The sequence below is a fragment of the Carassius auratus genome, chromosome 46, assembly GCF_003368295.1.
Source record: "Carassius auratus strain Wakin chromosome 46, ASM336829v1, whole genome shotgun sequence".
Classification (NCBI taxonomy): Eukaryota; Metazoa; Chordata; class Actinopteri; order Cypriniformes; family Cyprinidae; genus Carassius; species Carassius auratus.
Window position 1 is genome coordinate 16,039,216 of NC_039288.1, and position 26,022 is coordinate 16,065,237.

A 26,022-nucleotide genomic window follows, 5' to 3' on the forward strand; every position below is an offset into this window, starting at 1 on the left:
GGGCTGAAAAAATGTATGAACCTCAGTTCGAAATGTGCCCTGAGACGTCTTCTAATCATCTCATAAAAATCTAACTCTTATAGTAATGGCATAATGCAATTACTGCATGTGCCTGTTCATTAAAAGGACATTTTACACAGTGAACTTCCTTATTGCACACTGCTCTTATCACTGATGGTGCATGGGACAGAGACGGTAATCGTTTAGGAGAAACTGCGTCAGACAGAGTCGAGCTCTGGAGAGAATATCAAGTGCTCTGTAGAGAGAAGATGAAGCGCACTGCTGAGGGACAGACAACGGAAATGAAAGGTTTCTGAAGTCATTACTGAAGCACAGCAATGTTTTGGAGCGAAAACAAGACATCTGTTAAATATTGTGCCTTTTGTCTGATGTATTTCTCAACACAGACACTTCAAACCTTTAAGATGGACTATAAAGCACAAGAACACATGGTCGTCTAGTGCATGGTTTAGCTTTATAGTGCTGATACCAGAGTGATAAACTATTATGTGTTCCTGGATCAATATCATCTAAATGGGCAAAATTCCAATAAAAAGAAAATTATGCCAGTATTAAAAGGACAACAGCACAGCAATAATTCAATGCACTTGAATTAACCTTCTATTCACTGTGCGATGAATAAAATGGATGTTCTTACAGCTGTGTTTTTTTTTTTACTTTTTATGTACTCATTATTTGTTTGGGCTTGTTAAAAAAATGTAATTCTCACAAAAATAAATAAATTATTTAATAAAAAAAAAATCATTTTTATATTTGAAATAATAACTAGACACCAGCATTATTTAACTTTTATTTATATTATTATTCATTAACTTTTTTATATTTTATATGGGCTTTTATTATTTCTAGTAGTTTTTGCTTTTTCTTTTTATTACATAAATAGTTATTAAAAAATTACTATTTAGGTTTTTACCTCAGTTTAGTTTTAGTTCAGTATTAGTTTTTATTTATTTTCATTCAGTATTTTAGTGCTTCAACATAAAATGATTTACGTTAGTTGCCAAGGCAGTATTTGTTTAATCTAATGCTTATAAATAAATATATAACATTTTTATTTCAATTAACAAAATGTTAGTTTAAGTTAACAATAGCAACCTTGGTGGACACACTACAGTTTAAAACATCCTAACATACAGCAGACTGTTTCCCAAACCATTTCTTTCTTTAATGGGAAGCTGTATGTGCACTAATGAAATGAGAAAAACAACATGATTCAGCTCTGATAATGTTATTGATTTAATAGATTGTATATATAATATATTTAATGGACATAGAAGCAGAGGTCAGATCCATTGTATTCTACAGGTATAGGATAATAAAGTCCAGCTTTTGATAAGTACATCTTTTCATTTCAGAAAACAAGTCATTTTAAATAATTGAAATTAATAATTTATTATTATGTAATGAATGCCTTTGATATAAACCAAGGATTGACAGTAAATGGCTAACATAAGGACGTGGTCTGGTTCATGACAAACGGTTTAATGCATCACAGAGCATTACACAAGCAGGTACGTTCATGCATCCGTTTCATTTGCCTTTCTTTTCGTCTTTGCTTCTCTTCCTCTGTTGTTCCTGGAAGAAGTCATTGCACGCAACTGTCAGCGCCGCCACCAGCACCACAAACTCGTTAAAGTCGACCTCGTTATCTTTGTTGGAGTCCAGATCGTGCATGATCTTTTCCACCAGCATGGGGTCTTTTTGAGACTAAACAAAGAGAAAACAAACACAACAACTCAGCAAAGCTTGAAACGTATGTGTGCTATATTGTGCATGGTACGCCACTGAATGCTGATCAGTCAAAATAGGATATATCCTGTATTTTCATATAAATACAATATATTTAAGATTTAAGAATTGTATTATGTACTTTTTTATTTTATAATCATTTTGATTATATATATATATATATATATATATATATATATATATATATATATATATATATATATATATATATATATATATATATATATATATTATATATATATATAATCAAAATGATTATAACATGAAAAAGTACATAATACAATTCTTAAACCTTAAATATATATATACATACATACATACACAATATATTCCTTTTATGAATTTGAAAAATATTTTTTTATGAATCTATAGTTGTTGTATAAATATTTAGTTATGCTAAAAAAAAATTTTATTTTATGTTAATATTAATTTATATAATTAAATTGTATTCATTAAAAATAATATTTTATTAAAAAGGAATATGTTTTGATTTAATCAAATATTTATAATTTAAAAAATATATTCTTTTATACAATATTTTGCTTTGTAGGACTCTTTCATTAAAGTGTGTCCAGTCTGAATTAAGACTGGTTGTATTCACCCTTAAAATACAGGTCCTTTGTGGCCAATAACAATCACAATCTGATAAAACCTCTATGGAACATATACTGATTTCTTATAGAAATTGCTTAATGTTGGGTATATGTTTGTTTTTATATTGAGCACTAACTCTAAGTCCCTGATCCTGTTAGCCTGTTTCCACACCGTCAAAAAAAAATCATCAGATCCATCTCATGGATATCCATCCATCTACCCTGACATTCACTCCACGTGAGCACGATTGGGCAAAACCCAGTGGCCGTGGGTCCCAGTCGTGAAGCTGGTAACTGATGAACCGTGACTTTAAAACCATCAGACTCCATCGGCCTGTGGCTCCACTGAATGATTGACTTGTGTATGGTTAACACACGAAGCCACCAGACATGGTTTAACATCTCACGCATTACTCTTTCTGCCTCCTAATGTTACAGTACACACTCTCAGGAGAGCGTGGACGAGTGTGTTGTGGCGAGGGAGAGGTCAAAGGTGAGAGTCTATTTCAGGATGATGCCTCCTTCTGATGATGCGTGCACAACTGAGACCCCATCTCAAGAAAAACACATCCAGCTAATATTTCATCCCAAAAATTAAATGAAGAAAATGAGAAATTATGTTACGTAACAGGGGGAAAAACATTACAATTTTGTTACATTGAGATGTAATTTGCATGACAATCAAGCACATTCGTCCTCCTAATATTAATGCAATCAAAACAATCTACTTTTCAGTTTTTTGTTCTTTTTTTTTTTTTACTTGTTTCACATTTAACTGTATCATTAGTATAAATTAGCATAATATTTTATTTAAAACAGAATGAACACATTACAGCAAAAGTTAACGTCAAAATGTTCTATTCAAACAAAATACACACACATACATATGTATATGTGTATAAGTGCATATATAAATATATATATATATATATATATATATATATATATATACATATAAATGATTTTTTTATGTTTACTAAAATGAAATATGTGCTGTTGAATATTGTATATTGTATATTAATAATATGTTTATTTATCTGTATTTATTTCTGTATTGCATTAAAATTAGAGAATGTGAATTCTTAATGATATTATACACTGTACAATGGTCCTAAAAATAGGCTTTTTTCCACAGGATTATTTTTATAATAAAAAGAGTATACGTTTAAAATAATTCCTTACAGGTTTATGAAATTCAGTCAAAGAGGGAGGAGAGGCAACTTATTTTCCTCTTGATCCTGTAGAGTCTTTCTCTCTCTCATACACACACACACACACACACACACACACACACACAGATCCCCAAAGATCTGTATGGATTCATCAGAGACGCTGTTTGACCCAAGCACTGTTTTCCTGAACTTTTGTCTCACTGAGGTTCAGATAAAGTTTCCTGATCATGAATGGGGTCATTTTTATAGAACGGAATTGTGTCTGATGGGAAAGAAATAATTCATTTAATGCATTTCCTCAGATTTTCAGCCAACTCAGCAAGTGGCCTGTCCCAGTGTGAGAGCTGGAATCACACGCCTGTGAACACAGGAAATGAATTCAACGCAAACACAGTAAACAACATGAAAAGTTTGTTGCGCATTTAACAAAATAATTATCACTAATCAACATCACTCACTCCCATATTAATGCATGCAGTAAGAGCAGGGTATGTGCTGGAAGTCAAGATGAGATCTTCAGTTTTAGTAGATGGCATTAAAGCATTATGTACAGTTGACTAAGCAGTCAGTGAGGTGATGTTATGGGCTGTTTTCTTGAAGGAAAGTGAGCACTTTGAACTGCATGCCAAGAGATTTCTTTCTCGCTCTCTGTGTGTGTTCATATAACAGCTCTCATGTGATATGAGGTCAGAAGATTATTTAATACACATGATTTAAATTCACTTCCTGATGAGGAAACCAAAATAGAGCTCACTTACCATAAATGCTTGCAACAAAGGGTTGCAAATGCATTCAAAAATATCCATAGCATAATATACTGGATTTCTATATAAACTATTAAAAATCTAAATAAACCTTGGTTGTGACCAGGATTGCAAACAGGTGGAAAATGTCCAGTCAATTTTGGAAATATTCCAGAAATTTTGGAAACTTTCCAGGATTTTTTTTTACATATATATTTCCATGGATTTTTGAAAAGTTTCCAGAAATTTACTGGAAATTTTCCGCTCCTTAGCAGCCCTATTTGTGATAAATTTACTATGATTTTTTTTAATCTGGTAACTTCATGCAGTTTTTTTTTTTATTAAATAAAGTTAAATTTAAAAATCAGGTCAGATATTATGTTTCCTTATGGTAAAAACTTACACATTTTCACTCTTAAAAGCATGCTTTTGAATTTTTTGATTTGAGCAATGCTAATATATATATATATATATATATATATATATATATATATATATATTATATAAGTATAAATTATATTTATTAAGAAACATACACATACTTATATATTGTATATTGTAATTATTATTAATAATAACATTAATAATGATGATTATTACATTGTAGAAATTATATTTATCAATAAATGAAGAATAAAAAACTAAATGCATATATTTTATTACATTTTACTGTACATTCTTATAAATGTGCATACATAAAAATGTTTTGGTATGTCTTTTTTGCTTATATTTTTCCAGTCTGGATTAAGATTAGTTGTATTCATCTGACAATGCAGACTCATAAATAACACGCAAGCTCTGGTAAAGGCTAGAAAGAGCTAGAGTTCTCGAGCTTTGAAATTTGTTGTGAAAATTCTGATCTCTAACCGTGAGGAAGTCTGTAAGTTCACTGTCAAGAAGTTCTTTCAGCTCTCCTTTACTGAGTTTGTATTTGTCTCCCTCGCTCCCTGAGTAGTTGTGAAAGACCGTGATGAGTGCATCCATGGCTCCCTCCAGTTTACTGGGCATTTCTGCTGCAGAGCACCTGTGGAGCAGGTATGACACACATCCAGTTCAGACCGACCCGCTGCTGCTCAGACGTAACTGTTTGATTGCTATATTTATTAACAAACACTTCCAAAGTATCATAGCATTTTTCTGGACATAGCAGAATGTCAATACTAGTGCACATTAATATAAAAATCATTCAGTACCATAATGTCAAAATCCCACAATCCCAGCCAAATTACAATTATTTGCAGAGGTTAAAATAATTTTACAAATAAATAAGTCAGTTTCAATACGTTATCAGCTTTCCTTTAAATATGAACAGAGCTCTGAAGTTTGTTGGCAAAGAGAGAAAAGTGTCTTACCTTGTTGAGAGCCGAGGAGTGAAGTTCTGTGTTGGTGAACAAACTGTTTTCAGAAGTGGCTGAAGTTGTTTTTGAGGTAACCTGTGCAGGGAAGACCCTCCTCTGTTGTTGTGACGATGTATGATAGCTCAGGTGTTGTACCATAGTAACCCTTCCACACACCTGCACTGAAAACACACTCCAAATAAAAGAGCAAAGGCCTCCTGAGAGCCCTCACACACACACACACACACACACACACACACAAACATCACTTTTATATCACTTTTTCTTTTTAGGTGGATGTATGAAGTCAGTTCACAAAGGTATCCTACAACAGGTCATCATATTAACATAAATAAACATAAACATGATCCATTGTAATAATGTGTTGACACTTATAATGTTTCAAAAGATTTGTATTTCAAATAAATGCTGTTCTTTGGAACTTTCTATTTATCAAAGAGTCCTGAAAAAAAAAAACAATCACCATTTCCATAAAAAATAAATAAAATAATCAGCACAACTGTTTTCAACGTTGATTGTAATCAGAAAAGTTTCTTGAATCGCAAATCAGCATCTTAGAAATAGAATGATGTCTGAAGGATCATGTGACACTGAAGTTTTCCTGAAGTTTTTCTGCAACTGATCATTAAAAGATGTTACTGACCACAAACTTTTCCTAGGCTTATTATCAAGCTTAACCAGCAAGAGGTTCTTGGTCCACCTGCATCACCAGAAAGATCATGCGGGTTAACCAGCACCAAACCAGCCACAGCAAGCATAAACCAGGAAATTCATGATTTCAAGAGTGAACTTAGAAAAGACGCTAAAAGCATTAAAGGAGAAAGGAACAAGATTATGTGATTTTAAACATTATTTATTTATTTATTTGTGATTATTTTGATGGAGATGGCATGACATGTTGGGTCCCGAGAAATGTCAGACGCCCTCAGGCATCTCTGGGACCCCTTTGTACACTGCGTGCCCCATGTCAAAAAGGGCCCACCACTGTGTGTCAATACGGCTGGAGTCATGGAATCTGACATCTCACATGATTTGAGTTCATTCATGTCTGCAGCACGAATGGTGCAGGTTTCATTGAATATGACTTGGGGAAGCCTTCCTTATCAAGTCCCTCTAAAAGCATTTCATCAGCATCTTTGTCATAGATGCATACAAAAGAGCTCTAATTCTGCTCATTAAGCCCTTTTACTTACTTCTGCATGGGGAATGATAGAGTGAGTGACAGAGAAGATTCTGTACTTGGCTTATCACTTGGTTATCATATTGTTATGTGGCTTAAAGGGATAGTTCACCCAAAAATGAAAATTTGATGTTTATCTGCTTACCCCCGGAGCATCCAAGATGTAGGTGACTTTGTTTCTTCAGCAGAACACAAATTATGATTCTCAGCTTCAGTCGTTGCAGCCTCTCAATCGTACAATGCATGGCAAATGATAACAGAATCTATAAGAGTAAAAAACATGCATGTTCTACTCAGTGTGAATGGAACATTAGTTTGTTTAAGCTGTGTTCTTTCTGCATGATTGTCTGGTTCAGCTTGTTGAGAAAGGTTCAGTGCTTTGGTTGGAAACTCCTGCAACATCCTCCAAGCACGAGCGTTTACGTACAGACTATTATTGCCCGCAGGAACGGGACTTGATGACGTATGCGGCGTTCTTGTTTTGCTAAAACTAAGCTATTAATCCCATGGGGTTACTCTTAGGTCTAAGAGAACTTCAGACCTAAGACTATTGATTTGTTTAGATCGATAGTTATGTATTATTTATGTAATCTTAAATTCCTGAATAAAATGTTCTTCCTAAAAGACAGAAAGTTCAACTGGATGTGTCGACCTGTTTCGGGGCCTTTTCTCTCCGAGGATCAAGACGAGTCTATTTTTTACTCGTTATATATCACCTGAGGGAGAGCAGAGGTGGGGTCAGGACGAGGCTCAGGTGTGTTTCACCCTTCACCCCTCCAAGCTAAATGTGTTTTCCGTTCATTAAGATGATGAAACGTTTCCCTGCGAAGTACTGTGTTAATTAGAGTGAGGAAACTATTGAATTTACTGTGCTGGAGGGCAATGACCCATATAGCCATTTTTTCTTTTTCCTATAATGTCCCAGTATTCATACTACTGCATTTGTCTAAACATCATAAAAGTAAACAGCACAGCATGGTTGTTTCAGCACATCTTGAGGTCATCTGCTGTATTAATGGCGATGTGTTTCTGACCTCTAGCGGCTCAACATGAGTAGTGCCTCTGTTATTTTAATATCGAGACTATGAATGTTTTTAGCATTATTTTAAACTGAAAACAATTGATACTTCCATTAAAAATTTGTGGTCCGTGAGATAATTTTTTTTACATATGCTCACCAAGGCTGCGTTATTTTGATATTTTTTTTTTTTTGGAAATATTATCACAATATAAAATAACTGGTAAAATTAAAATGAATTAAAAGTAATTTATTCCTGTGATGTACAGCTGAATTTCCAGCATCATTTTTCAGAAATCAATCTAATATGCTGATTTGCTCCTCAAGAAACAAAACAGTTATTAATGCATAAAGGCTTATATTTGTTTACAGTAGCTAGCCTAGCATATACACATTATCTGTAAATCTACACAATCAATTTTTCCAGGTAAGAGTTTTTTTTTGCATGCAAAACTAACCCATAATGCTAATGTTAATAACGTAATTCCTGCAAAAGTAATTTGGTAAAAAAAAAAAAAAAAAAAATTATATTGTGATGGGTCTGTTGTAGTGTAAATTCCTGAACAGCAATTGTTAAATGTCTGCATCATACTGCATGTTATATAATAGCTGGAGGCTATAATTTATTGATGACTCACCGGTGATGATGATGATGATGATGAGCAACTTTAACAACCACCGGACAGCTAATCCTGGTGCTCCTGAAGGCTCTTTCCAGTTTTCTGAAACCTCCGTCAAGCTGTAGAAGCTTTGAATGAGCATCTGTGATGAGAATCAATGCCAGTTCAAGTCTAATCAGAACACAAAAACACTGTACACTCTGAAAACTTCACTTTTTAAGAAAATGTTCACCCTAAAATGAAGTTTGCTGAAGAATGTATTCACCTTCAGGCTAACCAAGATGTAAAGTTTGTTTCTTCATCAGAAAAGATTTGCTCATATGCTCACCAGTGGATCCTCTGCAGTGAATGGGTGCCATCAGAAAAAGACTCCAAACAGCTTATAAAAACATCACAATAATGCACATGTAATCCACACCACTCCAGTCCATCAGTTATTATCTTGTAAAGTGAAAAGCTGTGTTTGTAAGAAACAATTCCCAAAATGTTTAACTGTAAACTGTTGCTTCCAACTGAAATCTATCCATAAAATTGATTTCTCCAGTGAAAAAGTGGTCTGAATCAGATGTGAAATATACACCGATCAAGCAGCGTTTACAAGTGAAAACAGTCCAACAGTTCTAAATGAATAAATCTAAATGGATTTTGAGAGGACAACAGAGGATGGACGTTTTCACTGGGGGAAACATTATTATGGATTACGTTTAAAGTTAAAACACCTTAATGATACATTTCCCACAAACGCAGCTTTTTTTTTTTTTTTTTTGCTTTTGCTTCACAAGATATTAATTGATGGACTGGAGTGGTGTAGATTCCCTGTGGATTATTGTGATGTCTTTATCAGCTGTTTGGACTCTCACTCTGACGGCACCCATTCACTGCAGAGCATCCAATGGTAAAGCAAGTGAGCAAGTGATGTACTGCTCAATTTCTCTGAACCGGTTCAAATAAATTAAATAAACTCATCAACATCTTGGATGGCCTGAGAGTGGATAAATAGTCATCTTTGTGTGAACTATTCCTTTAATGCAAAAACATGTATACATTGTTATGCAATATACATAATGAACAGCTGATTTGAAATTTAAATGTACTCTTTTCAAACCTGCATGCATTTGATTTTATTAAACTATAAAGAATACATTTTTATACTTTATATGTTCTTGCTGGAATACAGTGTCAATGCAAATTAATTACCATAATTTATATGCACTGATATGAATAGCTGACACGCTTCACCTTAAGCATTAAAGCACTGCGTCTCATGTCGATCAGCCTGTATGTGACTCATAAATGATTCATATTTTCATTCAGTATTTGTATCCAGCCTTTCACACAGATTTCTGTGATCTATTCATGCATTCTGTACTAACAGCTATTTTACAGATATATAATATATAGATATGAAAACAAATCATATAAATAAAAAAAATGCTGTTGTCCCAATCATGGAGGATGTTTTTATAATTATTATTTTTTTTTTTTTGCATGAGAAGTGGATCATTCATGACTCCATAGAGAGCAGCTCAGTGGCCGTCTGCCCTGTCCTGCTCTCAGCTTCTTCCTGTTCGAAAAAAACCAACTTTATTCTGTAGAGAGATTAATGCATGACCACAGTGACAGCTACAACTTCCTGGTTTGAAAAATGTCAAAATATGAACAAGGGCTTTTCATCTTTGTGAAGGCCTGACAGAAAAGCTATGATTAATGAGAGACAGAAAGAGAAAAGGCGAGAGAAACTAGGCTGCACAACCCTACTCATCCTTGAAATGGGTTGTTTATGATGCATTTTATACTCAAGTCTAGCCAGACAAACATATGAATATTAATGGCAAATGTTGCGTAATATCAGTTTATATAAATGTAACGCTCTAAAATGTATATTAACAGAAGGTTTTATAATGTGCAACAGGAACTGATATGTTGTGGAGAAAATCTTAAAATGCTGTAATGTTGAGGTCAGTTGCTCTATACGTTTCAGCATCCACCTGTTGCACAAATACAACTTCAACCGTTCACCTAAAACTCTCAATTTCCTCACCCTCATGTCGTTCCAAACCTGTATGAACTCGATCTATGGAACACAAATGGAAAATACTGAAGAATTGTAGTTGTTCTTTTCTATGCAGTTCCACGAAATGGAAGCTGAAGCTTTGAAAAGGATGCAAAAGCAGCATAAACATGCCTGATTTATCATACAGGTTTATTTTAAGAATAGACGTCTTCTAAAGTCATAGCTTTGAGAAAAAATGGCAATATAAAAAAGTGAATATAACAATGTCTTATTTGTGAACATTTCTATTTGAGTCAGATTTTTTCTCAGTGACTTATTTGATCCAGTTCACAGTACTGTTTTCAGTTATTTGTTCACAAATTGTTACTTCTGTCATGAATGCACCAATAAGATCTAGGGTAAATAACAGCTGATTAATGTTTTTATGTTTCTCACACAAAGCTATCATATGTCTTCAGAAGACATGAAACATGATGCTTAAAAACTCCAGTTTTGATTCATCCAAGTGCATAAAAAAAAACAAAAAACTTTTTGCTCTTCATGGAAAAATAGATTTGGAACAACATGATAATGGCAATTTTCATTTTAAAGTGAGCTATGAGCAACATGAACCCCTTCCAAAACAATCCATGATTTAAGTAATTATTTACAGTGTTTTTTTTATGTAATATTATTGTATTTATTCATATTTTGAACTGGCTTTATTTTTTAGATTTTCATTTGAGTAATTTTGGTGTATGTTTTTAGTAATTTATTTTATATAAATATATATATATATAGCTTTAATGCATTTTTCTTTCTTAATAATCATAGTATTTAAACTTAAACCTATTATTTTATACTTTAAGTTTTTATCTAATATATTTAATTTCTTTCAGCTTTATTTTATCAATTAAGTTCATTATAACATTATTTTATAAACATTCTAAGGACCCAAATGCTGTGCAAAACAAATTGAGCAAAGTGACTCATTGCTAAATGCATAAAATCTAAAAAAAAACTTTATTTTTATTTTAATTGACAGTCAGTGAAGGTGCACAATATATGTCTCCTGATTGCCATTCTTGCATAAATACATTCACAGCGCCTCATTCAGCAGAACTAATAATGACATTTAAATCCGAATGACACATTTTTGCACATTGTTTGAAACAGAACTGCAATGCATCAATGAATCAATCTCCGTTGCTGGTTAATAAATGCAGTGCAGATGATTAAAATCAAACAAATAGATACTCGACGGATCAATTAGACATCTCTGCTTCTTTTTCTCCATGCATTTCTAGGTCAGAAATGAGTGGCACAGGAATGTTTGAACTGGTCAAAGCTGGTCAAATGCTGGATCACCCTCGAACCACCAATGAAAAGAGCGTTCACATACAAACACACACACATCATACCAAAAGAAGAAGAGCATGGGGGGAGGGGGGGAGAGAGAGAAAGGGAGAGAGAGAGAGAGAAACGCTACAGATGCAGGAGGTGGTGCTTGGACACATTTTAGAGGCGTAAAGGCCTGCCTCATTTGGTGCAGATCAGATCATTTACAAAAAGCCACATCCAGCACTCAAAGCAAGAGTAAGTCGCCACTGGCCGCTGCCAGCATCCTCACCCCGCCACAGGCGTAACAGAAGTCTGGCTGTTGCATCAACAAAACATAGCTGGACATGAATCCCGGCAGTCTGCGTGGCCTGCTGGACATCAGCAACGCAACCTGGGCTCTGTCGGAGCGCTCTGTGCTGCAGCCCATGTGGGATTACCTGCAGCAGAACCACGAGAGCACCTTGCGCTCGCCGCTGTTTCCCGTCATCATCTCGGTGTCCATGTACCTGGTGCTAGTGTTCTTCTACACTGTGTTGGACCTGCTCGCACCTACCTGGCCGTCCATCCGACGCTACCAGATCCACCAGGACCGCACCGTCACCTGGTCCAACATCGGCTCCACTTTGGCGCTCACCACATACAACCATCTGCTCTACATCTTCCCTGCAGCCATAGCCCAGTGGCTCTGGCGTCCGCCTGTGCCGCTGCCCCGCGAGGCACCCACGCTCACTGCCTTCCTGCTGGGAATCGTGGGCTGCACAGTGGTGTTCGACTTCCAATACTACTTGTGGCATCTGCTGCATCACCGCGTTGGCTGGCTCTACCGCACCTTCCACGCGCTCCACCACCAGTATCGCCAAACCTTCAGCCTGGTTACGCAATACCTGTCTGCCTGGGAGCTCTTCAGTGTGGGCTTCTGGACCACCGTGGATCCTTTGCTCCTCCAGTGTCACTGTCTCACCACCTGGGCGTTCATGCTGTTCAACATCTGGGTTTCTACTGAGGACCACTGCGGGTACGACTTCCCTTGGGCAATGCATCGTCTGGTTCCCTTTGGCCTTTGGGGTGGAGCGCTGCGGCACGATGCTCACCATCAGCAGCCGGGCACCAACTTTGCACCTTTCTTCGCCCACTGGGACTGGCTGGGGGAACCGCAACTATGCCGGCTCCTGTGAAGACAAAAACACCGAAAGAAAGGGACGAAAAGGAAGCCTGAGGCTCTGCTTTCCCTTTCACGCTCTCACACTCATCTCTCTCTTTTCGCTCCATCTGTCCCACCCTGTCTCGCACATTCTCCATTGCTATTCATCTTCTCCCCGAACTGCAGATCAAGTATCTTACTAACAAACCAGTACAGAAGCAAGCAGCACATTTGCAATGAAAGCATCCTGGTCCTTGAATGTATAAAGTGTCTTTTCTTTCAAATCTATCTATTTTTCTAAATAATAAATTTTTTTAATGGCCAACTTGTGAGTTTTGTGGCATATCTCAGGTTTGTAGCTTTGGCCTAATGTCTTTCCAAAAGATTATGTATATTCAAAATGGCTTGTATTCCAGTGCTTGTTATTGTATTTTGACACTTTTCACTAAACTTGGGTCAATAAAATACTGTGTTGTTTGTTAAGTTTACTTTCAGCTGTGTTGATATGCATTTGAGGATGCGTTGCAACCTTTGGGAAATAAAAGGACTGGCTGTTATAATCGTTAGAGAATCGTTATATGAAGTAACTGTGCGGCATGTTGGCTAACACAATTGGCTCACTGTGATTGCTAGAAAGATCTCAGACTTCTTACACCATCACTGCTGCTGTTTGTGTTTGCTAATATAAATTCAAAATGTTCAAAATACAGACTACATGAGTTATTTTGATCATGATAATTGAGTTGACATAGTTAAGGTAAAGTTTAAAAGGCACATATCACCCAAAAAATTTGTTTTGAGCATATTATTGTCTTTAGTTCATGAAACACAAAATGAGATGTTTGCCAGAATGTCTTAGCTGCTCTTCAAGCAAAAGTGGATGGAGATTTAGCTATAAAACCAGTCAAAAAACACTACATCCTAAGCTTTCTCAAGCCATAAGATATATTTGTGTGACAAACAGACCACTATTTAAGCCACCAGAGCTCTGAAATCATATTCACAAGTGTGTCTTTTGAAAAAATTATGCATCATGCCTGGTTGTACGTCACTGAGTCTTAATGCTATTGGTTCTTGAACATCACATGGCAGTAAAAAAGTGACTGTAAATGACATTGTAGAACTGCATAATGCTTAAAGCAGTAGTTAATGCAAAATGTAAATCATGTCATAATTTACCCAATGTTATAACAACTCTTCGTTCAGTGAATCACAAAATTATATCTTTAAGCTGCTCATCCAGTTAGAATAGACAGTGTTTTATACTGCAAAGGTGTACAAAAAAGACAAAAGCTCCAGAAAATGTGAGTTTTAATCCATGGGATAGATTTGTTTGAGAAACTGACATTTTTTGGATAAAAAAATAAAATAAAATAGCACACTGGTTCTCATGTCACATAACCGATCACAAGGTGGCAAGTTGCAACTGTAAATGACATTTCAGGACTTCATTAGGCTTAAAGAGACAGCACACCCCAAAATTTGTCATAATTTTTATGTCATTATTTTCCTTCTTCCCTCTTCTCTCAAAATACAATATGAGATGTTCGTCAGAGCTGCTCTTATACTGTAAGTACATGGTGATTTATATTGCCAAACTTAAAAAAAAGGCAAAAAAATAAAATAATAAAACACCCTAAATTGGTCAACTGCCTAAACCTAGAAAACCTAGAAGACCTAGAAAACCCATAATGTAGATTTGTGTCCAAAACAGAGCTTTGAAATCTCTTTTGCAATTATGGTAATTATAAAAAGGCTGTTTTTGACATATCATGCAAGGTCACATAACTAATCATGATATGATATGACATTTAAGAATTGCATAAGGCTTAAAGGTATATATATTTTATATAAAAAAAAATATATATATATATATTTATTTATTTATTTATTTTTTAAGAATACAAGGTGACTTTAAAAGCACAGACAAAAGACTGTTAAAAATATTTTCTTTTTGTTTGCATGTTTGGAATGACATTAGGGCAAATAAAAGAATTACAAATTTTGTGTTAGCTATCTCTTCAAATATTGCCCGGTTTCTCACACTAAGCTCTCAAACAGCTTCAGAAGACTTGTAATATAGAGTTTGAGTTGTATGGACCACTCTTATGGACTGAAATGACAAAGGGGGAGCATAAATTATTACATTTTAGAACTACTGAAAGAACAATATATGTTCACACTTTTAGGATATGGATGTCCAACCGGCCTGAACATACACCTCAGCATGCACTATTTGTTTTCAGCCATCGCTCGGTTCTATGCCACACTTTGTTATTCGACAGTTTTACATAAGAGAAGCCCGCAGAGAATCTGGGCTGAGATCAGTCTACAGCCAAAGCAGAGAGGCAATGCTAATTAATCATCTTCTCTTTCAGCCTCCTACTGATCCCTCTGGCACATGGAGAATAGCTCTCCATGCTTTAAAAGAGAGACAGAGAGAGGAGAGAGAAAGAGAAATTCAGATAAAGTTGGCTTATGACACAATTTCAGATATGATTCTGGAGTGTTCACAGTAAGATACCAGCATGCAATGCCACAGAAGGTGGAAGACCTTTAGCATAGGGGGCGGTGGTGCTATCTGCAACCTTTGGCTCACTCGGAGGAGGCCGAACAAACAAACTTGAAAATAAGGGCTTCGCGGCATTTGTTCGTGTGAGGCTGAGCGCTACCTGGCTCTCGTCCAGCAGCTCAGTATCTCTGAAGACCTCAGGCTGAGCTCTCTAAACAGTGAGTTGTTATCTGCAGCTCAGCACAGGAAACACTGGAACATTTCCCATCAGGCACTGCTGTGGACGCCTCCCCCTCTGGCACTGCAACAGAGGGGTCCTTGAGGAATGTGGAAACTGGGAGAAAATGTGGACTGTGTTTTAAGCAAGTAGTTATACAGGAGAGATAAGATGCTGAGACAAATCAATCTGTGAACATCGGAGTGCTCATGATAGAAATGATTACACATTTACATTGAACACTAGGATAAATCAGTCACCCAAATTGACGAGAACTAAACTCACTTACACATATATCATAGAATAATCAGCAGAATTCTCCTAAAAGCCTACTACCATGCTACTTGTATTATTTCTGGATTATATGACATGTGTAATGTGCACAGTATGCATGTTTTATGTATGCAACATTGATGACCTATTATATTTGCAATATACAGCAGTGCACATTATACCGTATCCCACAATGCAGTGTATTAGACTTGACCTTCCAGTTACATCGTGTAGTGGAATATTAGTCCTCATCTCATGTCAAAATTCACCAAGACATTATTTTTACCACGAAAATAAATATTATTATAAATTGCAAAATATCTGTATTTATTTCCAATATGATAACTGCAAAACTTGTGTACAAAATTAATTGTGCAAAAGAGCTACATTTTGAAACCTTTTTAGTTCAATATTGCATACTATTTTACATATTATTTAAAAAAAAATGTATTCAAAACAGCCAATACATTAAAAAAGTGCTGCACTTACCAGTTCTGTACAGTAGATGTCGCTGTGTTCAATACACTTGCATCAACGCGACGAATTCACCGATAGACAAATGTCTTCATAGTAAAAGATACAATTAAGAAACAAGCCTCGTCATTTCTATTTTTAACTTCAATAAATGTAAATATTCCACATTATATAAATGTTATCAGGCCATCTACATTTTATTTTACACAAAAAGAGCAAATTAACATAGGATTATTTTTTTTATTTAATGTTAAAGTAAATGAATGAATGAATATAAAACGACAAAGTCAAAAATCTATAAAACTATTTATGCTAGGAGTTTGTTTTGTAAAAATAAATAAAAAAATAATAAAAACATATACATTTTGGACATATGGTACGTGTGTGTGTGTGTGTGTGTAATGTGAATGCTTTGACTAGGACATGACCGCCACCAACAAACGTGCTTCAGCATGCTCTGCTGAACAGGTTTGACCAGTCATTGTGTTTCAGCTGAACACAGACACAAAGAGTTTCACAGACTGGCCCTATTTTAAAAAACATCGGCCAACACACATCCGTCAAAGACTCGAGACCCCAACAGACACAGCAGTGAATAATAAATGATTGTGTCTTGAGAAGTGATCCTGAATCTTAAACTGCAGGTGGTGGCGCATGTGCACATGAGTTTGAACATCGAAAGAGAGTCGACGAAACGGAGTTGTATTGTATGGTTTTTGTATGGCACAAAACCACAAACATTTATCTGCTCAGCAAACAATTCAAAATGTCAGCACTTACTTCCTACAGTCAAACCTGACTCACTAACATTCATTAACTCACAGGTTATAATGTATACCTGTCTGTCACAGTGTCACATTTCTACTCTGCTTCACGTATCGTATCCCTGATGTTTGTTCATGCTTGGAAAAAAATGTAAGCTGAATAACAGGTTGTAAAACACAAGGAAAGACGAAAGGGGGAGGAAAGAGAAAAAGAATGAGAGCAAGGGGAGGGTGATGATAGAAAGAGGAATAACGTCTTCCTCTCTGTGCTGTCAGCAAGATGCAAGAGGAACTTCATTTGCTTTAAACACTTCTGGTCTGTCATAAACAGCAAAGGCCAAAGTTTACAAACTTTTACAGCCTTTAAACAGCTATTGTTTGGTTCTAGCTTTAAAATATCTGTACTGGAAAAGTTAAAAGTGGTATTTGCTAAGGCAAGTACAATTATTATTCACATTTCAGTTTAGAGATTTGAATAAACATCTTAGTATCAAACGTTCATCATGCACCCTTTATGCCACAGACTTTAATTATACATCAAATTACATTGCTTTTTAAGGAAACATTTGCTCTTCCGAATAACAGCAGATGATAAAATGGGCTAAAATAATCCTGTATGTTTGCAGAAAGAGTGACATACTGTAATTATCTACATTCAACCTACACCATATCATGCTACAAAAACCCACTTTTCAAAATGCATCCTCTTATCGCACGTCTAATAATTATTCCAATGATGAGAAACTGCAACCTAAATGCCATGAACAAGACCAGTGCGGTATCCATAGCAACATCAGAAGACAAACACATCTAGAAATGGTCAGGAAGCTGTGAAGTCAAGGATTGAGTATCTGTGTGTGTGAAATTGGATCATCGGAGAGTGAGACAGTGTGAGAAAAAGAGGGAGGGAGAGACAGGGAGCTTGTGGACCTTATTTGAGACTGTGGTTGGTTGTAGCCCAGCCCAAGGAGGCATAAAGGTCTTTCTAATTGCTTAGGGTTAGGGTTAGGAGTTAGTTTCTGTTTCTGCCTTGCCCAGCCTGGAGGCTACATATCTGATCCTGTGTTGCCAAATCTAGGTTTTCCCATGGAACTGGGCTACTTTAACACTGTTGCTGCAGTTGTTTTTCATGTCCGCAGGTTAAAGCAACTTGAAAACCCATGATATTTACCCCTGTAATGCAAATTTTACAGGGGAACCCCACCAAAAACATGTATTTTACCCCATTGAAACACAATTTAGCTAGTTTTGAGTAGCAATTGGGTGGGTTTGGCAACCCTGATTTGACCCAACACAAAATCGTCATCTGAGACATGGAAATGTTAATGAGCAAGATGAATGGCCACTTTCAGATATTGATGATATTTGAGGGGCTGGGAGCCTGTTTCCACCTCTGGCTAAAAATAAAAGGGTGAAGGTTGAACAAAGAAATACAATAACATTGCAAGATATTGCAAGTCACATCTAGGAAAAAAAAAAAGTCACTGCAAGATATAAACTACTATTGAACAGTCAGAATTTATAATAAAGACATTAATATTTGTACTCAGCAAGGACACATAAAACTGATCAAAAGTGAGAATAAAGGCATTAATAATTCTGATCCTTTGAGCTTTCTATTCATCAAAGAATCCTGAAAAAACAATATCACTTTCCCACCAAATATTAGGTTTTCAATAACGATAATAAGGAAATGTTTCTTGAGCAGCAAATCAGCATTTCTGAAAGATCATGTGACACAGAAGACTGGATTAATGATGATGAAAATTCTTAACTGCATCACTGGAATAAATTACATTTTAAAATATATATTATTAAATATACTATATAATCAGTTTGAAATTTTACAAATATTTTCCAATATTAGTGTTTTTATTGTATTTTTGATCCAATAAATGCATCATGGGTGAGCATAAAGAAACACCTTTCAAAAATAGTTGTAAAAAATCTGACCAAAATCAAACTTTTAATGTTTTTTTTTTTTTCTAAGGCGGAAACGTTTTTAATAAGAAGCAGCATATTCAAGTTATTATTAGTAGCTGACATATTGCTCATAATATTCTGTACATAATAAGTGCTGCAGAAACTAATAATTCAACTCGTGGATTGTTGAGCAGAAGTATGCCATACTTTTTTAAGAAATCTGACCTATAGATTTCACCTGGTGGAAGATTTTTGTTTTTTTACTTTTAAATAAATTCTATTTGATGTTCTATAAACTTCCAAAAAATAAAAATAAAAAATAAAAAATCTGGTAGTCAAACCTGAAGAGACAAAGAATCAAAGGTCTAAAGCTAGTTAAACTGGTTTAGATGGTTTCTGTAGACCGATGATGATGTAAGTGGTATGCTAAATATTTGCTTAACTAGGGAGTGGATAACAGATCAGTGGAGTTCAGTGTGAATTCACTAGAGCTGCAGTTTCACTGATAAAATCAGCGAGTATATTTCAATATGAAACATACTAGTGATCAAAATAGGAAAGACATTAAAAGTGCACTATTTAATAAAACATAAGCAGAAAGAAATTTGTGCAAATCACTGTGTAAACAGTTTTGCATTTACACTTAATTTACATTTAGCAGATTTTTTTAAATCCAAAATAAATTAATCATACACAAATTCACTCAGCTGATGGTCCATTTTCCCCCCACTAAAGTTACTAAAAGTGTTCAACCCTATACATAATGTACTGTACTCCAGAAGTGATCCGAGGAACTCAATTATTCATAGCACAATTCAGCAGTAAAACAACATTTCAAAGTAAATAAAACATTTATTTACATGGCACTGTGCCTTTAGGGGTAAAGTGGGCTGTGTGTGTTAACAGGTGCATTTCCTTGTAAGAAGTACAAGTTACATTTGATAAACCGAAAGATTGTGTTACAATAAACAAGGTGTGAATGAAGATTCGGAAGCACACTGACCGGGAATTCTAGAATGTCATAATGATGATGAGATAATGACGTTTTGTTTCCGGTGATACAGTTGAATTTACAAAATGAATCTGCATGAATGTAGAAAAATATCATTGAAACGTGCATCACAGTCAGGAATGGTGACCTAATTATGGATATAATACAGTGAGGTATGAAGACAATGGCATTGTGACTAACAGGCAAAAAATCCTTGCCAATCTGGTTTGATACAAATATATAAAAAAATGAAAATATTAAAAACAGAACCAATTCTGGCTAAAAGACAAAGTTTAAACATACTTAAATTACATAGAACTTCTACATTTTTGAATTCACATCTTTTCACAAGGGCCGTCTGAACAATAGCACATGTAACAACAGCACGAACTGGCTGGATTGCTTCTCTTCAAGTTTTACGTGACTTCATTATCTTCATGACCCTGAGCTTTAAGCCGAACGCTACAGAAACAGACTGAATCTTCAAACTCTTTGTGGCTCCTTAAGTTTTGGGTTCACGAAGGTCTCTCAGCTGAATCAAAATATCTTCATAAACATCAATTTAAATAGCATCTAATAGCGAACCGAGTGCATAGATATGAAGTCAAACCTTCTGAATAATCCGCAGTGCTACTGATAAATACATAAACTCGTTTCCATAATAGTCCATGTCCATCTGCTCTCAGCAGGTGCTGCTATCAGTGTTGCCTGTGCTGGAAGTATACGTGCTGGTCCTTTTAGAGTACTTCAACGAGCTGAACGAGACCCTCATCCTCTCCACCGTACGGCTGCTACGGCACAGCAGCGTGTTCTTGACTTGCTCCCTGAAATCATCCGAGACGTAATAGTAGATGAAAGGGTCCAAGCAGCTGTTGAGACTGGTCAGACACAGTGTGAGGATGTAGAAACTGTAGCCGTTATTGGCCCAGCCGTTTCGCAAGAGGGCGTAATGCACGACCAACATCACGTTACTTGGGATGAAGCAGACCAAGAACGTTATGAGCACCGTGATGATGAGAATAATGGCTCGCTGGCGGCTTTTTCCAGCGCTGCCATCGACTGTGGATTTCCCAAGCTTGCGAAGCAGAAGAACGTAAGCGGCGATGATGAGCAACATTGGGATAAAGAACACAAGACCCGCCATCACCATAAAATAATAATAAGGCAGCTGAACATCCAGGAACGCATTGCCAGAAACAAAGTTCTCCTTGGTTATAAGATTGACGTCGTGGCAGGTGGTAATGTTGAGGTCCGAGAGTTCAACGGTTTGCTGGTACAGGTACAAAGGTGTAGTACTGACTCCAATGAAGATCCAAATACACACAGATACGATGATTGCAAATGTGTTGTTTTTCCTTTGCTGGGAGAGCGGGTGAGCGCAGACCCAGTACCGCTGGATGCTCAGACAAGCGATGAAGAGGATGGAGCAGTACATGTTGCCGTAGAAGAAACCCACCAAAACTTTGCACATTCCTTCTCCGAAAGTCCAGTTATTTCCTTTCAAATGGTAAGCGATCTTGAGAGGCATCCAGATAACAAACATAACGTCAGCCAGCGCAAGGTTGCCCATGTAAATGGCTGCAGGGTGAACAGTCTTTGACCGGAACAGCAGGACCCATATAGCCATCGCGTTGGTTGGCAACCCCACCACAAAAACAATGATGTAAATGATTGGCAGGAAGATGGTTGTGAGACCGCTCTTTAGTGTATCTGTAACGATCTGATCAATGAAGGCTTTGCCTGAATCTTCATCCACTACGACTATTAAACCTCGTCCTTTCCCTCCAACTGAAACAAAACACATAGATTCACATTTAAAATGAGTGAATTACGAACAAAGGTAGAAAAACAAGTAGGCCTAAGCTAAAAGTATGTAAGAAAACTCACCTGGCTCCACCGGTGCAAAAAGCACACACAAGTAAAAGAACAAGACCAAATATCTCGCCGAGGCAGCCATAATGCGTGTTTCTCAAACTTCTCTGATGTTTGAAAGTTTTATGAGAGTCCGGCTCTTGGAGCGTCGAATGTGCTCTAGCTGGTCCTCTCCCTGAATTCTCTCTCTCGGTTTACTGGCGGGTCGCAAGTAACTTCTCTTCCCGAAATGTTTTTGGTCGACCTTCAAGAAGGAAGGACACACCTAACTGAGAGCTATAAGCACGCAGTGTCCTCTTACCTGCGTGACGTCACACTCGCGCACTCCAGTTCGATCCTGCTGCGTGCGAGTTTCGAGCGACCGAAATCAAGCGCGTGATGAGTCGAGTGGGAGGACTGAGACCGAGACTGTGCTGTCATACTGAAACCCTTAACATTACAGTTTTAACAACAATGCTATTTATAGAGTATTTACGTGCCATTTTTTAAAAATGTATAATGTTAAGACTTAACTCTTCATGTTCTTACAATAAAAACGTAAAATTTTACGGCACAATTAGACTTGTTGCCTTGGCAACTAAAATATGTTAAACTCTGTCAAAAGTGACAGAACACCTGAAATGTAACTTGTAAAATCAATGTAAAAAAAAAAAATCAATGTAATAGGACTATATTTTTGTTCAGTAATGTTTTTCTTCTTTATTTTGTGTTATGAGAGAAATTCTTGATATTAATTAATATTTATGAAATAATTATGATCATTTTTCCCCCCATTGAAAAAACAATCATAATACTTTCATTTATGGTAGTATTTTATGTTAAAACACAGATGATGCTTTTAAAATCCAGGTTTGGAAGGAAGATCAGTGCCATCTGTTGGGAGTAAAAAAAAAAAAAAAACTTTTAACAACCATAATTTTCCTTTTTTTTTTTTGTCACATAACGACTGCTATGTAGAATCCGATTAAAATTTTACAAATTTCCGGTCTAAAATAAGGGTTAAGTATCCTAGAATGAAACTGAAACTGTAATAAAATAAAGATATTTGGGAATATTAAAACAAACTAAAATTAAATCTAATCAAAATATGAACGAATACCATAAAATTAGGCTATATAGATAATACTAAATCACAACTAACAACAACTCGGAACATGTAGATTGAAATCTAAAAATGTAAAAGAATTAAAAAAGAATACACAACCTTTTTGACGAGGTAGCAAAACGGTCTGTATTTTGTCAACACCATTAATCGAAGTAATGCAGTACTACACTTTTTTCCTTACCCATGTAACTTGTGATTTGAATGATTTGTAAATGAGTTGTGTGTGTGTGTTTGTCTCTCAAACAACTACAAATAGATTTTATGATTTGACTAGTTAAACAAAAAGATGCACTGTGGACTTTGGTCACATTCTACCCGCTGTCTGTTTCATTGAGAAAACAAGGCCATATATACACAAAGCAAATCATAGGCAGACATGGAAAGACAAATTTATTGATCAATAAATGTAGGCATTCTTATAAAAAAATGACAAATACAAAACACACCACAGATAAAACAACATAAAAAGCCTATAAATGTGCTTTGAAACCAAGTGGGGCACAGGTGTGCAAAAAGAAATCAGCATTTATAAGATTATGCATAAACATTAGACAATGAATATAGTGCGTTAGAACACAAGTGAATGAGGTTATGTTTGTTGGTTATATATATATTCACACATCTGAAACTGGTCACCACTGGAGTGATTCACATAACATTTCACATTCTTTATAGATACTTGTAGATGCATTTATGTAAACAGGGATAAATGCAAAATGGTTTCTGTAACAGGTGCTCAAAATATATAACAGCTCCAGTTATTCAGTCAACTTCCGCCGAACTGGATTAAAGGTCATTTGAGAGTTAATTCTGAGAAGTACTACTAAACCAACCTGTACCCAGTGACGTAATGGCAACACAATAATAACAACATTTCAACATTTCCATAGTGACTATATCATCAAACAGGAGGCCAATGTGAAGTTCCAAGAAGTGAGAACCCTTGGATTTGCTTCTGAGGTCTTAAGATCTTCGATTTATATTAGATTATGAAAAAAAGATTTGTACTCAATAACATGATAAATGTTGACTAACTCAGTGCATGTTTAAGAGACGTGTTCCTACAGCCCTTACAACATTTAATAATAAAATAACAAGAGCTTACATAGTTTTCAAGATACATTGTAGAGCATCAGAGCATAGCACAGATTTAAAACCGTTCTCTGTCATTCTTAGTAGGACGTACTCTGCGTGTTTCCAGAGTCTGACCTGTAGGTACTGTTTTTCTTTGAATACTTCAGTGCACTGAAGGAAACCCGCATCCTCTGCACGGTGCGTTCGCTGCGGCAAAGAAACGTGTTTCTTACATGCTCTCTGAACTCATCCGAGATGAAATAATATACAAAAGGATCGACGCAGCTGTTAAGGCTGGCCAAGCATAGCGCTGTAATATAGAAACCGTAACCGCTGTCCTGCACTCCCATCAAGAGCATTGAGTAATGCACCATGACCATGATGTTACTCGGGGTGAAACACACTAGGAACATCACCAGCACAGTGACGATGAGGATGACAGCCTTCCGTCGCTTCTGAACGATGTTAGTGTCTGTCATCGAGCTCTTTAGGGCACGTAGCATCTGCACGTACGCCACTATACATGTTATGCAGGGAACTATGAATCCAACAACTCCCATAATCAGGAAGTATATCGAAGGGTAGTGTGATTGGCTGGGGCGAGTGACATCATGACAGGTAACAATATCCATGTTTGTGACTTTCACAGTTTGGTCATAAAGAAAAAGAGGCACGGTAATGGCCCACACAACCAGCCACACACACACAGAGACACCAGTTGCCAATTTGTTGTTCCTTTTCTGCTCGTAAAGAGGATGTACTATGGCCCAATACCTCTGGACACTAATACATGCAATGAAAGCAGTTGAACAATACATGTTCCCATAGAAGAAGCTCACAAGGACTTTGCACAGGGCTTCTCCGAAGATCCAGTGATTCCCATTAAAATGGTAGGCGATCTTTAAAGGAATCCAGATTACAAACAGCAGGTCCGCCAGGGCAAGGTTGGCCAAGAAAATGGATGAGGGATGTTTCTTCTTCGTCCTGAAGAGGAACACCCAGAGGGCCATAGCATTGGCTGGCAAGCCCACACTGAAGACGATGATATACACCACTGGGAAAAAGATCTGGGTGAGCCTGCTGTCCAGTACAGCAACAGCAGTGGACGTCACTTTCACTCCATCCTCAGTTTCCTCACCAGTAAAGCCCCTGTCCGTGTCAGCACCTATAGATAAATAGAATGACAGAATGAAAGAACAATAGATTGATCAATGACAGATACAGTAGACAGACAAATATACAGATAGATAAATAGAAATGAATAATCAGCATGGGCCTGCATCAGCATGTAAGCTATGAAATCTGTCTATGATGTAATCCACACTATTATTACTCAACAAATGCTATATACAGCAGCAAAAACCACGCATAACAAATCTCACACATTCTGTTATTTGATACTGGCATATACTTGATAGGTGAAGCAGCTATAAACAATGTGAAATCAAACTCATATCCTCCATATATTCACACTGGCTACACAAAACGATACATTTTTAAATACTATGATATACTACTTCGTATATTCACCACATGAGTGCAGTTATGTGTAACAGAAGTATCATACACATTCAACAGAGGTCTAGAGTGTCATTAATATCTGTCATATAGATTTAGGTCAGATAAACATTAAAAGAATATGGAAAAAAAACGAAGTCAGTTGAGACACTTCTCTTTAACTATAAACCGGAAATCAAATTCTTACTTTGACTAGACAGGTTCACTCTGATTAAGAGAATCAAAGCGGAGATCCAGATCAGACGGGACGCCATTATTCCTGTGAAACTAACCGGAACGATTGTATTTGTCGAAGCGTGGGATGCTTCCGTCATGAATGTAAACAGATTCAGCCCTTTTTTTTATAGTCAGGTGTGGCGCTCACAGTCCG

At 36.3% G+C, this 26,022-nt stretch overlaps 3 protein-coding genes and 1 pseudogene across 3 annotated transcripts; 1 reads left to right on the forward strand and 3 right to left on the reverse strand.

The window, feature by feature from the left end:
* Nucleotides 1-1,443: 1,443 nt before the first annotated feature.
* Nucleotides 1,444-5,286, reverse strand: LOC113063757 (protein S100-A1-like). The gene is made up of 2 exons (XM_026234080.1): nucleotides 5,146-5,286; nucleotides 1,444-1,728 (listed from the first exon to the last, which is right to left on the reverse strand). The coding sequence occupies exons 1-2, from the start codon at nucleotides 5,284-5,286 to the stop codon at nucleotides 1,552-1,554; spliced, it is 318 nt and encodes a 105-aa protein (XP_026089865.1). The 3' UTR covers nucleotides 1,444-1,551.
* Nucleotides 5,287-11,876: 6,590 nt separating this feature from the next.
* On the forward strand, nucleotides 11,877-13,482 carry LOC113064370 (cholesterol 25-hydroxylase-like protein 2; annotated as a pseudogene).
* A 6,442-nt stretch (nucleotides 13,483-19,924) lies between these two features.
* Nucleotides 19,925-22,337, reverse strand: LOC113064371 (proteinase-activated receptor 2-like). Its single transcript, XM_026235133.1, has 2 exons — nucleotides 21,971-22,337; nucleotides 19,925-21,871 (listed from the first exon to the last, which is right to left on the reverse strand). Exons 1-2 carry the CDS (start codon nucleotides 22,038-22,040, stop codon nucleotides 20,766-20,768), a joined length of 1,176 nt encoding a protein of 391 aa, XP_026090918.1. The 5' UTR covers nucleotides 22,041-22,337; the 3' UTR covers nucleotides 19,925-20,765.
* A 1,098-nt stretch (nucleotides 22,338-23,435) lies between these two features.
* On the reverse strand, nucleotides 23,436-26,022 carry LOC113064372 (proteinase-activated receptor 2-like). Its single transcript, XM_026235135.1, has 2 exons — nucleotides 25,840-26,022; nucleotides 23,436-25,299 (listed from the first exon to the last, which is right to left on the reverse strand). The coding sequence occupies exons 1-2, from the start codon at nucleotides 25,964-25,966 to the stop codon at nucleotides 24,233-24,235; spliced, it is 1,194 nt and encodes a 397-aa protein (XP_026090920.1). The 5' UTR covers nucleotides 25,967-26,022; the 3' UTR covers nucleotides 23,436-24,232.